Genomic DNA, 17,368 nt, shown 5'->3' with positions numbered 1-17,368 from the left:
AACTATCATTTCAAAACTGCTAGCAATTTAGTCACTTTTTTGACATAGGTAACCCAGGATATCCCTTCACACAAAATAAGAAGAAATTACTGTTTTATAACTATGTTCTCTGAATACCACACCACTTAAAGAAACTTTCACTTTTGTTCAACTGCTATTTCAGATTTTAATTTTTTTTCTGCCACAAAAAACTTCCAAACAAGCATGATAAGCACACTAGCATGTTCTCCACAAAGTTTTTATAAAGTAATTCTGATGTAAATTTGGGCTACAGAGCATGAAGATACTAATAGTTTTCTAAACGTGCAGCTTAGTCCAAAAGTGTGAACTGGGAAAAGAGAGCTCAAATGTTTCGAGATCCTTATTCTAAATTAAAAGCTGCTGCATAGGTAGCTCTTCCATTGATTCAATACTGCTGAGTGGCAAGTCCTCAAGATTTTGGTATATTACATGTTCCTGCTTCTGAACTATGGAGCAGTTTGTTTGTGCACAAGAATTCATGGAAATAAGCTGAACAGTAAAACAAGTGGCCCATGCTCCTAAAAATTCAAGGTCGTATGAGAAATAAAGTCCAGTACAGTAGAACCCTTTTATAGTAAAGTCACTGGGACCAGAAAAAACCTTTACTATATCAAGGTCTTTACTATATCAGCTGTTGGTGATGACATGGTTCTGAAGATGCTGTCTGGTAATTAAAGGCCTACTTACTGCACATGTCTAGTTACCGAATGAAAAAAAAAAACACTATGAAATACCTTCCGTCTCTCTCTTATCACCTTTTAGTCAAAACTTTTTTACATCTTGTGAAAGTACCTTTTAAGCATGAGGACACTGTGGCTACAAATACAACCAAGTTTGATTTCATGTGGAAACCAAAGCTTTACATGAACATGGTGTTACTTTTTGCCGTTTCTGTCTTTTAAAAGGCAATAAATGAAATGAGCATGGCAGTCAAGTGCTGCAAGACTGCTCACGCTACACCTCCACTGCCTCATGCTTCGTACTGCCCAATGCTGTGAATGTTCTACTGTTTCTTCCTCTTTCCTATTTCTTGCTTCACTTTTACTCTTCCTTACTTTCTGAACGGACCGCGTTGCCTACTTTCCATGTTTGTAGACAGTTTTACTTTTTTTTTTCCCTTACGCGCTGCGTGCTGTCCCTCACGGCTCCAAGGCCTCCGTAAAGTAGGCTTCTCCTGCCTGCTCCTAAGTCTGGTGGTAAAGCCACTAAAAAGGACACTCGATGTTATTTTTCTGTTTTCAAATACAAAAAATCTTTTCCTCGCGATTCCAGATAGTGCACGGGCGGCGATGTCATATCGTAGGAGCCGTCGCCAGGCGCACTTTACTATAACCAATTTTTACCGAAAATTTCTTCACTATAAAGGGGGAAATGTACAGTTGTCAATGGAAGATGAACTGGGACTTCAGTTTCACTTTACTATATCCGAGTTTACTATAGCGGGGTTACTTAGTTTTTACTGCTTACATGATGCATTTCCACTAATCACAGCCTTAGTTTCATTCCACCGACTAATTATGGGTAACAAGGCTCACATTACATCATAGCTGCTTGCATTTCTAATGCATTCCTACTGCAGTCTTGATAGAATGCCTCAGCAAACTAAAAGAGGCAGCAACAAACTGCAATATGATTTCCTACTAATGTGCTTCGAGTTGAAAATGTTTTTTGACTTTACCGGCTACACCTTACATGAGAAGTGAAAAAGCTTCATTTTCTAAATTTCTGCTGTGTAGAACATTAACAACTCGGAAAATATATTCTATCTGATTTGATGAGCTCTGTAGGTATGTAGCCAAAGTTCAGAAATAATTTGTTTACCAAAATCACAATTATTACCCAGCATCCTTCCTGCATGACATGCGGCCTAGCCTCTGGGATCCACAACAACAACAAAAAACATGTCATCACACATGGTGTAATTGCAAATTCGGCCTGTGATGGCAGCAACCTTATTTCGTTTTTCAGGCCTTGCTCGGTTTACAAGAGCTGTTTTCTGCACGAGTGGTCTTTTTGTGGTTAGAATGCGATACACTGTACATACAGGCTAAATTCATTTCATCCTCAGAGTCCCTTTAATTCTTAAAACCTCAACTTTTTCAGCATTTCTGTGAGATAATACCAAGTGGCATTGGCTCTCCTATCTCCATTAATATGATATCGCTGGTCCAAATGCACAATGTAAATGACTAATAGCATTGTTTGTTTAACTTATTACCACCATACGAAGAAATAAAGCAGGTGAGGTGTTTGAAAGTGTGTACTAGGGTCACGACAGTTTCTGCAATCAAAGGACAATTGCACAAGATCAAGCGCCATATAGAAATATTTTGTGTTTACCAAGTGCAATATGCCAAGCAAAGCTCACATACAGGACTTATCTTGGAAGCCTGGTCAGTAAAAGTGATTCGACGTGAGACAAGGAACTGCACATTCTACCTTGAGTTTTAAGAGCCAGATTAAAACAAAATGAAATTAAGCAGATGGCATAAGTGCAGATATCATGCAACAATTCAAATGACCAAGTGGCATTCATATTCCAGTATGAGCCACCTTCTAAGGTTAGCCTTATTAAGCCGCACTTCTCAATAGGATTACATCCCTCTTCAAACTGCAATTCAAAGAATCGCATCAACTGAGAACAAAAAATTCCCTATGATTCAACACAAATGCAAGCTACATAAAAAATGGCAACCTTTTTCTACATTAACATAGTGCCAAAAATTATGCAGTAAAATTACCTCAGAGAAATAATGTCAAATGCCCCAGTGTAAAGCCTTGCCATCATCATGGCCAGGTCATTAGCCTCTGAGCCACTGTTAGTGAAATAGCACACCTACAGGATAAAAAATTAAAGTGCACTTAACACATGCATAAACAGCAAAGCTTAAACAGTCGAAATAATTGTATTCCCTGACACTATTGGTACATGGAAAACAAAAAGGAAACTGCAAGCTACTATAAACAGGGCCTTCTACATAGCCCCCCTTTCTCTCACATACACACATGCATGCACACACACACACAAAAAAATAAATGCACTACATATAGCAATGACCTAACTTTGGCCCTAGTGCAATTAGTTAACATAAAAAGCAGTTGGAGAAAGCAGACTCACGACCAAGTCCTAAACACTGAATATTCACAAACAAACAGCGCTTTTCAGACAAGGACAACTCAAGAGTGGACAGCACGTGCGCTAACTTTCAACTCAGTTTTATTGAATGCATTGCAGGCTTTTATACACTGTAGGATCATAGACAAAACTTAATACTAGCATGCACGTTACCACATATAGCACAACATAAGACATTTCTATTTTTCTAAGAACTCTATCACCTATATCGCTCTCGATGAAGGAGATAGAGTTCTTGGAAAAATAGAAACGTGTTATATTGTGCGATATGTGGCGACGTGCGTCGCAATAGCATGCTAGTATTATGTTTTGTCTATTCGTGTATAAAAGCCTGTAATGCATTGAATAAAACTGAGTTGAAAGTTAGCGCACACGCTATCCACTCTTGTGTTGTCCTTGCCTGAACAGCGCTGTTTATCCATGAAAATGACCCAATTCACCTGAACATCCACACTGAATATTGCGTGCAATCATCACTGGCAGAAAGACAGTACCAAAGATAGGCTAAATTTCAAACAATACACTTAATTAAAAACAAGACTAAAAAGCTCTTTGGGTCTTTTTCAGAAGGTAAAAAAATATATGACTCTGCACTAACAGCTGGCCTTATGCATGTCTTGCATGATGTTTCAGGATCATGTGCCATGACCCTGAGTAGCTGCTAAAATGGGACAGGACTCTAACAGAGCTGTTTTTCAGAGTACTAGCCACTAGGTATCTCAAGGCAAGAAACTGTGACCATATTGTTACGGGGATGTACTTAATGTGACGGCACTGCGATGGGCTGAACTGGACGCAAGACTTCGATAGCCGTGCAGAATCCGCTCTCTCAGCGTCGTTCTCTTTTTCAACGCTTCGTCGTGCCTGCGTTCCTTGATCGTCGTCTTTGTCACTGAGCACATCACTTTGGTCTCGCGTTTCCCGGTAACACTACCCCCCTCGGCAAAAGGCACCGTCCCGGTGCGTATTAGTCGTGCGGTGTGGAGGGGGAGTAATATGGCTTGAGGCGGGCGACATGTACAATTTCGGAAGTGGGTTTAGCAGTCGGTGACTTTGGGTGGAGCGGTGCAATCTCATAGGTCACGTCGGTCACAGGGCGTAGTACACGGTAAGGACCCGTGTAGTGGGGCAGAAGTTTCTGACACAACCCCACACGACGGCACGGAAGCCAGAGCAACACCAGAGATCCGGGAGGATAGTGCACATCGCGGTGGTGAGCGTCGTAGCGGCGTTTTTGAGCTTCTTGAGAGACGGTGAGATTGTGACGAGCAATCTGGCGAGCAGCGTCGGCTCGGGCGATGGTATCGCGGGCATAGGTGGTGACGGGGCCAGCGGCGGGAAGCAAAGTGTCGAAGGGCAGTAAGGGGTCTCGTCCAAAGAGAAGATAGAATGGAGAGTACCCAGCAGTGTCATGACGCGAAGAGTTATATGCAAAGGTGACAAATGGCAGACTAATATCCCAGTCGCGATGACTGTCGGATACGTACATTGCGAGCATGTCGGTGAGTGTGCGGTTAATACGCTCCGTAAGGCCGTTCGTCTGAGGGTGGTACGCAGTGGTGAACTTGTGCCGAACGGAGCAAGAACGAAGTATTTCCTCAACAACTCGGGAAAGGAAACAGCGGCCACGGTCGGTAAGTAGTTGACGGGGAGCACCATGGTGTAGTATGACGTCGTACAAAAGGAAGTCAGCAACGTCTGTGGCGCAGCTGGTTGGAATGGCGCGAGTGATCACGTACCGCGTGGCGTAATCGGTGGCCACAGCGATCCATTTGTTTCCTGATAAGGACTCGGGGAAGGGCCCTAGGAGGTCAAGGCCAACACGAGAAAATGGCTCAGTCGGGATAGCAATCGGCTGCAGGTGTCCAGGTGGCAGCACAGGGGGTTTCTTCCGGCGTTGACAGAGGTCGCAAGCGGCTACATAACGTTGGACAGAGCGGTAGAGTCCAGGCCAGAAGAAACGCCGGCGCACGCGATCGTATGTGCGTGAGAGGCCAAGATGACCAGCTGTAGGGGCGTCGTGCATTTGTTCTAGAACGGCAGAGCGTAGGTGTTGGGGAACGACGAGCAAGTGCTCAGCACCATCAGGTCGCATGTTGCGGCGGTATAGCATATTCCCATGAAGGAAGAACAGGGCGAGGGAAGAGTCACGGCTGTGTGTGCGGAGGCGGTCGATAAGAGAACTGAGGGTTGGGTCCAAGCGCTGTTCGTCGGCTATGTGAGAAAAGTCCGATATAGAGAACACACAGGGGTCCGACTCGTGGTCAGTAGAGGAAGGGGGATCGACGGGATAACGGGACAGACAGTCTGCATCCTGGTGGAGCCGGCCTGATTTGTATACAACGGAAAAGGTATACTCCTGCAAGCGCAGTGCCCAGCGGCCGAGGCGGCCAGCAGGATCCTTGAGGGAAGAGAGCCAACATAGGGCGTGGTGATCGGTAATTACAGTGAATGGTCGGCCAAACAAGTAGGGTCTGAATTTTCCAACGGCCCAGACGAGAGCCAGGCACTCCCGTTCCGTAATCGAATAGTTCTGTTCCGCTGATGACAGGAGACGACTGGCGTAGGCAATCACGCAGTGTTGGCCGCGTTGTCGCTGTGCAAGAATGGCACCAATCCCGTGGCCACTGGCGTCGGTGCGAAGTTCCGTCGGGGCAGACGGGTCGAAATGGGCCAACACAGGAGGATTGGTGAGAACAGCGATGAGGGTGGAGAATGCGTTAGCCTGCTCTGGTCCCCATGAGAAAGGAACGCCTTTCTTCAGGAGATTGGTGAGAGGACGAGCAACAGCGGCAAAGTTTGGGACGAACCGGCGAAAATAAGAGCACAGTCCTATAAAGCTGCGGACATCACGGGGTGAACGGGGAGATGGAAAAGCGCTGACAGCACGAATTTTGTCAGGATCGGGTTGCACGCCGGTGGAATTCACCAAATGGCCAAGCACTTTAAGTTCGCGGCGACCAAAACTGCACTTCTTTGAGTTCAGTTGAAGTCCGGCACGGCGGAAAAGTGCCAAGATGGAAGAAAGGCGACGAAGATGGCTTTCGAACGAGGGCGAGAAGACAATGACGTCATCCAAGTAACATAGACAAGTCGTCCATTTGAAGCCGCGGAGTAAGGAGTCCATCATTCGTTCAAACGTAGCAGGGGCGTTGCAAAGTCCGAAAGGCATAACCTTAAATTGGTAAAGACCATCGGGTGTGACAAAAGCTGTCTTCTCGCGGTCTTGTTCGTCAACAGAAATCTGCCAGTAGCCGCTACGAAGGTCGATAGAGGAAAAGTAGCGGGCTCCATGTAAACAGTCCAAGGCATCGTCTATTCGCGGCAGCGGGTAAACATCTTTCCTTGTAATCGTGTTCAGATGTCGATAGTCGACGCAAAAGCGCCAACTGTTGTCTTTTTTTCTAACGAGCACGACAGGAGAAGCCCAGGGGCTGTTTGAAGGTTCGATGATATCGTTGGCCAACATCTTGTCGACCTCCTGCTGGATGACTTGGAGCTCAGAAATGGACACACGATAAGGCCTCCGATGTACAGGTTTTGAATCGCCGGTGTCAATGCGGTGAGTCACAACTGATGTTTGGCCCAGAGAACCGGCAGCAAAGTCAAAAATGTCGGAGAAGGATAACAAAAGGTTGTGCAGGTCCTGAGCGTGTTCGGGGCTGAGGTCAGAGGCAATCATTGCGGAAATAGGGTCGGTAATTGTGGTGGGGAGTACGGGTGTTGGAAGGACGCTTGAATGTGGGCCAGGAGTGAGTGCACAAATGGTGCAGTCTGTGAGAGGAGACAAGGTAGCAAGGGATATTCCTTCGGGGAGAACTTGGGGTGACAGACTGAAGTTCAGGATAGGAAGGTAGGTGTTGTTCTGTGTAACGCGTACGATGAGATGAGGAAGAACGACGTTGCGGTCAAGAAAGACCTCGGTGATAGGGCAAGCAACATAGTCACCGTCAGGCACAGGCGGGAAAGGTGACAGAGGTAGGTAAACAGCAGAGTCAGGGGGCAGGCGAGCGAACTCGGTGGAGCGAAGGCGGGGTGTAGATGGAGGATGTTCTGAGCAGACAGGTAAGTCCAAACGAAGAAGGCCGCTGGAACAGTCGATAAGGGCAGAGTGGGCCGTTAAAAAATCAAGGCCGAGGATCACATTGTGAGGGCACTGGTTGAGGACGGTGAACAAAACAGGGACGTGATGACCGGCAAGGGTGACTCGGGCAGTGCACAGCCCAGTGACGGCAGCAGTACTGCCATCGGCAACACGAACGGTGGGCGAAGCGGCGGGGGTCTGTACTTTCTTGAGGCGGCGGCAAAATGATAAGCTCATGATCGAGACTTGGGCACCAGTGTCAATGAGGGCAGAGACGGGAACACCATCCACGAGCAGGGAGAGGAGGTTACAGGGCGAAGAAATGGGCAGAGGATTTCCAGGTCGGGGTACCAATGCAGCGTCACCTCCGGGAGCTGCATCGGCTAGTTTCCCGTGAAGCGGCCGGCAGAGGACGGCGAGGAACTGCGGTTAGGAAGAGGTGAACGGGAACGGCGGGCTGGCGGCGAAGGAGAGCGACTGGACACAAGAGGAGGCGGAGTGTTATCGGTGCGGGGCGGCTCATAACGAGGCGTGAAACGGCGGTGACCGTAATCGGAGTAGCGGTCAACGTAAGGGAAACGTCGAGGTGGTGATGTCCAGCGGCTGCGGCAGTGGCGAGAGATGTGGCCAACACGTGAGCACGTGAAACAGATCGGCCTGTCGTCAGGGGTGCGCCACTCCTCAGGATTGCGGTATCGGTAGCGTGGCGTGTAGGTGTTGCGGGGCGCAGCGTGGGCGACCATGGGAGGGATGGGGCTCGAACTGGGGGGTTCCACGTTGTGGCTATAGGGGACGCCCAAGTTAGCAACCTCTTGACGAACGACGGCTTGAATGAGGGATATCGTCGCTAGGTTACTGTCCGAAGAGGGCGGGTTGGATGCAGCAGGAGCGAGCGCTTCCAGTTCACGACGCACGATGCGGGTCACATTTTCAGTGTTGGAAGGCTGCCTTAGGGTCGGCAGATCCTCGCACGTGGAGCTAGGGGCAGTGTTGGGGAGCCGATTGAAGCGATGTGCAATGCGTTTGTGTTTGGCCTGCTCGAAATGTCGACAAACTTGCAGAACGGAGTCAACCGTAGAGCAGTCCCGACAGAGTAGAAGATTGAAGGCATCGTCGGCTATGCCTTTGAGGATGTGCCCCACCTTATCAGGTTCTGTCATGTCTTTGTCGACTTTTCTGCAGAGGGCCAGAACGTCTTGTATATACGTAATATAAGGCTCGGTAGATGTCTGGGCACGTGTGGCGAGGTCCCTCTTGGCGGCGAGTTGACGGCCAACCGGTTTTCCGAACAGGTCACGGAGTTTTTGTTTGCAAACATCCCAAGAGGGTATATCTGCTTCGTGTGTTTCGAACCACACGCGTGCCGTTCCGGTAAGGTAGAAGATGACATTGGCCAGCATCAGCGTGGCGTCCCACCTGTTGTGCTGGCTAACACGCTCATAAAGCGAAAGCCAGTCCTCGACGTCTACCTCATCTGTACCGCAGAATGTGCCAGGGTCACGGGGGTGGGCTACGACGACAGTTGGAGTTGCGGAGGTTGATGGAGCCGCGTCGGTTGTCATCGTAACGGTTCCGATGTGACGGCCACTGCGGAGATCCAGCGTCAGATTGTGTCGAACCCGCGACCTCCACCAAGATGTTACAGGGATGTACTTAATGTGACGGCACTGCGATGGGCTGAACTGGACGCAAGACTTCGGTAGCCGTGCAGAATCCGCTCTCTCAGCGTCGTTCTCTTTTTCAACGCTTCGTCGTGCCTGCGTTCCTTGATCGTCGTCTTTGTCACTGAGCACATCACTTTGGTCTCGCGTTTCCCGGTAACAATATTTTAAATGTCACATAATTACAGCTGGAAGCAACCAATGTAAATATAAACTACAAGTAATTTCTTGCGAATTAACCAGTACTCCATGCTGTGGCAAGTCATTTAGGTAAATAAAAAAAAAGTGTGATTCTGTAGCATAACCATACTTTCAGATCACCAGGCATCTTTGAAGAGAGTTTTTCAGCAAACTCATGCACAGAAGGGTAGAGATACACATTAGAAGTGTGCCATAGCTGTTTCAGTTGACTCTCAGCAGCAGCAACCACTTTCCTGCAAATTAAAAAATATGGTTTGAATCAAATAAACAAAATTACAGAAACAAAAATGCAAAATAAGTTTCACCAGGAGGGATCAGTAAAGATTTTCTTATCACCCAATTAGGCTGGATTAAGCTGTCACTTGAAGCAACACACTTTTTTTTTTTTTTCGAGCTGATGTGCTATACAAGCACACTAGCAGTGGAAACCTCACAGGCCTGATGTTCTGAATTATAAGCCCTTCATGCATAAAGGTCTTGCAGAACTAGAAGCCCCTGTAGCTAAAATTATTGGTTTATTTTAACTGTTATGCTTCCCCAAGTGAGTCTTAACACAAAGATGCTTTTTCAGGCTAGCTGAAAACAGACCTGTCACCAGTCAGGTGCACAATTACCTACAAACACATGCAACCTAGCAAAACCTTCGCTGCAGATATATAACAGCTGTAGTACAGAACCCATGCTCAGTGACTGTTGTAGAAGACGGGCCTAAGTCGAAAGACATGGGGTGAAAAAGAGAGTGATGCAAGAGACTCGCTTGCTAGTTGAGCACTCAGCCTGAACGGTGGACTGAAACAGAACTTACCCTAACACAGCTTATATGTAGCTACGCACGGAGCATGCCACTAAAGGCTTAGAAGTACTATGCAAAAATCTTGCACAAAACTGAAAGAACATGAAGCCAGCTTTGCTCACGGGTGGCAATGACCGACGCTAACAGTCACAATGCCAGCAAACATGTCCAAGTAGCGCTTCCCCGTGTGATCCCAAAGCCACTGCATGTGACCCTGGGTAAGCAGCAGTGGTTCCTTGTACAGGAGGTTACTGCTCAGGCTGGGGTTCAAGTGCCGTTTTCGCAGGGCCACAATCTCTGTCCATGGTCTTCCCTGCAGTCAAGGTAGAGAAAGGGCTCTTACCAGCAAGTGCACACAGAAGAATAGGCACGGAATGCTGTAGGGCCCTATTAATCGAAGTTGCCACACCAGAACATTGAACAGTGCCGCTCAGTTTCTCCCTCCTGGCACATAGGCAAGTTTGGAAGCTACAGAGATCTTGTGTGGCAAAGCACACCAATAAAAAATTGTGTCAGTTGAATTATTTTTTAATTATTATTTTTACATAATCATGCTTAACTTTTGTCATATACACTGATGCTTCTTTCTTGTCCCCTGCACCCTTCCCCCCCCCCCCTTTCTCACACATTTTAATATCGTTTTCTTTTCATATTCCTTATACAACCAAGCTTCCTTAATTTTCTTGTGCCAAAGAAAGGATTTCAGTGAGAACAAGAAGCAATGAAGCACACTCATGAAATATACTCACGTCGACATACAATATGCTTCATACGTTGCACCGAAGCACTTATCCACGAAAATACTATTGAAATCACCCCCTGCAAGAACTGCAATAACTTGCATACTTTATCTGCAAGAGCAAATTCACTTCTAAGCACAAAGCTAACAAGTAAATATTTTTATACAATGCCTGCCTCAAAGGCAATTTTATATATACCTAATATTAAAATACAGGATGCCTGCTAAGCATGAGCAAGCCCTACCCTCACTACAAGAAAGAAAAAAAAGGAAACGAAACCAAAACAAATAGCTTGAATTGGGTTATACCCACTTCAAGACATTTGCAGTGGCAGTCAATTATAATCTTTGAGTCAATTTCAGTGCCAACTGCAGACCCCAGCCCCCAAGATAAATGATAAGCAATAAGGTTAAGAAGAAAGAACTCTTCACATGGCTCAGTTATCATATTCTGAGAAAAAAATATAGAGAATGAACAGAAGCATAAATGAAAAATTTTCAGAACCACACAGGTGCACATTCAAGAGCACTCGGGCAAACAAGACTCGTGCAAAAAAAAAAAAAGATCTCCGATTCCGAACTTATCGGCCAAGATTATTGAATCTAAGCTGACTAGTTATGCTTTGCTCGACATTTTAGATGCCAATTCAAAAGGGCGATGTTACAGTTGGAACGTCGTTGAGTTACCTCAAAACTTTTTCCTGCAGCATGCTTCAGCCCAGTAATTTATTTATTCATAAAAGAAAGCCCATGTAAGATATCTAAAAAACGCTCATGCGACTTTTTATGCGTTTCATCAACTTTTCTAGAGTGCTCCTAAACACATGCTGCTAGGAAAAAAAACCCACTCGTAGCTTGGAAAAGTATCTTCCAGGAGAACAGATGTGCTTTTTTGATGGCCATGATGTTCATGCTACTATCTAAATTAAGCAATCTGGTTTCATGCTACTATCTAAACCAATGCTGTAAAGACTTTTAGACTGCTCCACTTCCAATGACTGCTTACTGGTTTCATGAATGCAAAACCACAAAACACAAAGTAATATCTGAATATTAGAAAATTCATTAAGAAAACTAAAAGTGAATTCATCTCCGGTGTGCTGCGACTGCTTAGGCACATTTTATATTCAGCCCTTAGTGCTCTTTTGTGAATACACAAGTTTCGACATCAGTTCAGTTCAGTTCAGTCGTTCAGTCGTGTCCGACTCTTCGTGACCCTATGGATCATATCACGCCACACTTTCCGGTCTCTCACTATCTTCCTAACATCACATAACTTCATCTGCAGCGCCTCGAGGATGCCATCTAACCATCGTGTTCGCTGCCTACCCCTTCTCCGGTGACCTTCAACCTTTCCCAACATCAAATCTTTCTCCAGCGACTCCTCTCTTCTCATCAGATGACCAAAGTAGCTGAGCTTTAACTTTAGAATTTGACCCTCCAATGAGCAGTCAGGGTTTATGGTCAACAATATCGACTGATTTGATCTTCTGGCCGTCCAAGGAACTCCGCCAACACCACAATTCAAACGCGTCAATTCTTCGGCGGTCAGCCTTCTTCACAGTCTAACTCTCGCATCCATACATCACAACTGGAAAGACCATAGCACGAGTTATATGGATCTTGTTTGGCAGTGTAATGTCTCTGCCCTTTACTAGACAGTCAAGGCTAGCCATGGCTCTCTTTTCCAGAAGCAGACGTCTCCTAATTTCATGGCTGCAGTCTCCTTCCGGGGTAATCTTGGAGCCCAAGAAGAGAAAATCTGTCACAGCTTCCACTTCTTGTCCCTTGATGCTCCAGGACTTGATAGGGCAAGATGCCATGATCTTTGTCTTTTTAATGTTCAGTTTAAGCCCAAACTTCTCACTCTCTTCTTGTACGCGCATCAGAAGTCTCTTGAGTTCCACTTCACTTTCTGCCATTAAAGTGGTATCATCCGCATATCTATGGTTGTTGATACGTTTCCCAACAATCTTCACTCCAGCTGAAGACTTGTCCAGACTGGTCTTCCTCATGATGCACTCAGCATATAGGTTAAATAGGCAGGGCAACAGTATGCAGCCTTGTATCACTCCTTTCTCAATCGGAAACCAATCAGTAAGACCGTGCCCAGTAAGACCAGTAAGACATAGTACCTAAAAAAAAATATTGTGCATTCAGCATACAATGCAAACACGGGGGCCAGTTGGTCGATCATACTGGGGAATACTGCACTACTTGATAGACAGAGACAAGTGAAAGACGACACACGAATGAAGCGCAAATTCGTGTGTCGTCTTTCACTTGTCTCTGTCTATCAAGTAGCGCAGTATTCCCCAGCAATCAGCATGTCTGTAGAAATGTATAAATATAAAGCTACTGACTTTAAATCCCAATTCCATGTCGCCAAACTATATTCAATACCTTCACAGGAATAGAAATTATGTTTGCTTTCTAAAAGAAAATGAACATACTATGTCTGGTCATCTAATCACGCACCTGATATGGTTTTGGCGTCACACTGCAAGGTGGAATTTCTGGAACTGATGTTATCTGCCGCACCGATTTGATACCTGCAATAAAAAAACCATGCCTTGTGTCAACAAATGAAAATCCTACCTTACACTGTAACAACCTATTAAAATTTAAAAAAAAAAAAAAAAAAACTTCACAGCTGATCGGCATGTGAAATCATGAGGCTGGGTATCATAATAAAAATAGCAGTGAAAAATATTGGCCGTACATAGGGAACAAAAGTTCTAGGACACATGAAAAGCAATTCTGGCCGTGTTCTCTGGCGGTCCCTTGATTTCATTAGCTCAAGTCACAGAATGTGAGTCTGACTTCCACCTTGATAAGTCTTTTCTCCAGACAATGACCAACAACAGAATGATGGGCTTTGATTCCCGATAATACATCCTGGAAAGTTTTGTCAGAGTACATGTACAGCCTGCATTATTATAGCTATAAACACACGAAGTACTGATTGTAGTGCGAGGAACAGAATCCAACAAAAAATCATTACCAGCAATACTACTGCCAGAAAAATGCTGCCCACTTCATAACACTAGTCGACAAATAACCACTTTCTAATTTTCACTAAAAGCAATAGCTAACAAGTACCGTAACAAGTACCAGTACTGCACTACCAGTACAGAATAAATTGTGACTGGCACCTATATGAGCAGAGCATAACTGTTCACCATTTTATGTAATAATGTTTGTAAGGTAAAGCACCAAATTGTACACTCATCAATTTGTTGTTGCACATGAATGTTTCGCTGCATGCTCAAAAAATAATGCCTTGCAGGTTCATGTCTCATTCCAGCCCTGCAGTAATTGTTCCATGTCTTGCACCGTGTATTCTTCATATCAGCAATATTGCCTAATAGCAGACAAAGTGCATTCTCCTGTCAACATATTTACACCACTCAAGTGTAAATTAGTAAATGAACTGCTTTTCAACATGAAAAAGCTTTGCCGATACTGAAAATGAGACAAAGACAATTCCATGTCATGCACCAAGGCATAGGAAGCCTGCTCTAGACTAATACAATAAAATAGAGGAATAGGGACACCTGATTTTACTTGCATGTTTACTTCCTGTAACGATGCATAAGGCATTAGAATGCATAGATCGACACGTGGTATTTGTCTACAACCAATAACTGATTCATAATTGAATTCAGTCTCCTTGGGACATTAAGCCCCATAAGCAACTCTAGCTATGAGAAACGCCATATTCGAGGGATACGGTCCAATCTGACAACTTGGTGCCCTTTAATGTGCACCAACACTGCACAGAACACGAGGACCTAGCATTTCACCTTTATCGAATTGCAGCCTCCACAGATAGAACTGAACCTGTGTCCTCAGACCCAGCAGTCAAGAGCCCTAACCAGTGAGCCATCGAGCGAGAGCTGGGAGTGACAATAAATGGCATGTAATTTATTATAATAGAGCTTTTTTTTGTTCTTGCTTTATATGACCTATATATGACCTTTGATGTCACGGCCATCACTTGGTTGTTGAAAGTTGAATCATAATAGTATCAAAAAGCAATTTGATTATAAATTATCTAGCACCCGTAGAGGTGAAATAAAGTGAAACTGAAAATGAATACCATGGGTGATCTATGCATACTAACATTTAACACATTATTACAAAGAAGAAAAAGTGGAAGCAAAATTTTGATGTCTATACTCCTTCAAGGCATTCGGAAATCATAACGCAAGCGAGTAGCACAAACATAACAGGTAACAAAGCAGAAGATTTGTATTTGAAAAGGGAGCAGCCACATCACAAACAAAGATATTTGCTTGAGATACTTTGGTGAACCCTTGTGGTTCTGGTTCAAACAAGTGCACCACATTTTACAATAGTGCAGAATATATATGGGGAAAATAATCGCTACACACATTACCTTCAACAATGAACTTAATGCAATTAGTGCCTCAGATGAAGTAAATGGATAGTACGGTCAATAAGAAACACCGGTTTGCTCTCAAGGGATTTTAGCATTCCACTGAAGAATTTCTGCATTGCTGGCACAGATCTAATGCAGTGGTAGCTGATTTTGTTACTGTTGATCCTCTGAGGTGCAAAGAGTAATTTTCGCTTGTAAAGGATGACAAGACCCGAGTCAATTAAATATGCTTACTGCACCATGGTCACCATGGGGTTATACAAACAGGACTATGAGACAGTTGCAGATTTCTGATTACATTCTGTATAAAATGTTTACTATTCTTTTTTTTTTTTTGGCTACATGTATTTTCTAGTAAACACAACTATAACAGACGTTTGACAGCCCAGAAATTTGTAGCCCGAGTTGTTCACTATAACAAAGGACACAGGGGAGACACTGTAGCAGTTGAACTGCCTTTCAGCATACATGTTCATTACGCTACACATTATGTCACAATGGAAAAAGTGGGACAGCAGTTTTGCTCAACAGTTCCTTCATCTGCAACCACCAATCAGAAGCCAAATAGAAAAAAAAAAAAAAAAAAAACTGATAGTAACCTCGCACCTCAAACATTGATGCATGCACCCTGAAGTACTACGTCATTTAATAATACTAGCACAGGGTTTAGCACACAACTGGTGTAGTAATAGGCTTTTTTTTTTTTTTTCTATTTTCGATAGCTATAGGCCTACCACCTGCTGAAGGGGGCTCATCAGATACTATCTGGTTTGCACATAACTTCAGGAAGCTGTGGTAGCCTACCATGCATAGCTTCTACCGAGCTTCCACGGGGCATGTGGAAACTATGCAGATTAGAAGTATGGACAGGTGTTTATTGCAGTGCTATAAGTCACCTAACAAGGCAGAATGTGCAACATTAGTACAAGCAATCTATATAGCAGTCTTCAGGTTGTCCTGGCTGACTTTCGCTGCTGTAGCCACCCTTTTAAAGTACCGCAAATATAGCTTCGTTGCACTGAGTAGCATCTTGAACAAAGGATTAAAGGATTTTGTATCAGTCAAGTGGCAGCAATGTGGACTTTTGTGCACAGAATAAAAAGTAAGAATCTGCGGGGCGAAAATCGTGCCATCATGAGATGCTAGCACACTCGGAGATCAGTACGTGCAGGCAGGAAATGTTAACCTGACAAACTTCTATACCACGTGTGATTTTTGCTACCTGCTACACTACTATAACATATTCTTTATATGCACTTCATTTCGAGATCGATTTTAATTAATGCGTTTTTCGTACCAACTCTAAGCAGAAATCGAAATGCGGCCGCCAGTGCGCCATCGCGGACGAAAGAATGAACAACGAAGGTTTAACAGCGTTTAACAAATAATTATTCCAAGATTCAAGTGAATCTTAAGTTGCATGTACAGGAACTTTAGGCGGGAGCTTCGAGCCACCTCCCTTCTTCCGTGCGCGGAAGCATGCGTCGCTGCATGCCGTTTCCGTTTCACGTAAAAAATCTCCATACGTACCCCACTGCGACGAGAAAACACGAAGCGAGGAAATTTTTCGATGCATTTGTCCTGCTGGCGCTGCTGTGAGTCAAGGGCTGTCAGATTATTTGGTTAAATCACTCGTGAGCAGGTTTCTCCTACTAAGTCCACGTGCTCGGCAAATTGCGAGTAAAAATTTCACAAGCGCTGCCACACGCTTCCGAGGTTTCAAAAGCAGATGCCTACGCTTTTATCTAATTTCAAATGAGTCCGCGAGCATTTGATAACGCGGTCACTGTGGCAGACTGTGAAGACTGTGTAGATAGTGGCGTGCACCCGGCGGTGCCGTTGAATCGACGCCAAGACAGCGAAGAGCGAAGGGCGAAGGCTTGTACTGTTCTACAGTTGCTACAGCACTTGCCGCGCGCCACGTTGTTACAATGTGCGTCTAGAGTGGGGTTCATATATGCTGTTGAACTGGTGCCAAAGGCGTTGCGACACTGTAGGCTGTAGGGTGCTCCTCAGAAATATTCGCGTGTTCCACCGTTCCACTGCTTGCAACTCGAATATAGTTTCTGAGCATTGCACAAAAAAAAAAAAAAAAAAGGCGTTTTTGTTTGTTTCAAGCTGCAGGCAGTGAGCACTGGTGAGCGGAAGAAAGTGAACAAAATGCATACTTCAGCAATAAACGGGCGAAATGTGTAGTGCGTGCCGTTTTTGCTTGACTGGCATCATTGTATACACTTTTGACGCAAGAATACCTCGGCATTTAACAGCGTCTTAAGAGTTACGCGAGCATGTTGCACCGCCTTTGTGCCTTCAAAGTTGCCGGGCATT

The 17,368-nt window shown here is 44.9% G+C and overlaps 1 protein-coding gene across 3 annotated transcripts in view; it reads right to left on the bottom strand.

Annotated features, from left to right (window-relative positions):
- Positions 1-17,368, bottom strand: part of LOC146201818 (alanine--glyoxylate aminotransferase 2, mitochondrial) — a 64,353-nt gene that overhangs the window by 46,619 nt on the left and 366 nt on the right. The window contains exons 1-5 of one of the 3 annotated variants that reach the window (XM_084587780.1): positions 16,571-17,094; positions 13,114-13,187; positions 10,019-10,209; positions 9,213-9,336; positions 2,763-2,857 (exon numbers count right to left, since the gene is read on the bottom strand). In XM_084587780.1, coding sequence (XP_084443906.1) covers positions 2,763-2,857; positions 9,213-9,336; positions 10,019-10,209; positions 13,114-13,187; positions 16,571-16,616 — 530 coding nt within the window. In that variant the 5' untranslated portion in view covers positions 16,617-17,094. Of the gene's footprint in view, positions 1-2,762; positions 2,858-9,212; positions 9,337-10,018; positions 10,210-13,113; positions 13,188-16,570; positions 17,095-17,368 lie in introns of those variants that run through there. The other 2 variants (XM_084587778.1, XM_084587781.1) reach the window with 2 other exon arrangements.

The sequence above is a fragment of the Amblyomma maculatum genome, chromosome 1, assembly GCF_055883805.1.
Source record: "Amblyomma maculatum isolate TAMU_Amacu chromosome 1, ASM5588380v1, whole genome shotgun sequence".
NCBI lineage: Eukaryota > Metazoa > Arthropoda > Arachnida > Ixodida > Ixodidae > Amblyomma > Amblyomma maculatum.
The sequence above is the reverse complement of the archived record's forward strand: the minus strand, read 5'-3'. Positions and strand labels throughout refer to the sequence as shown.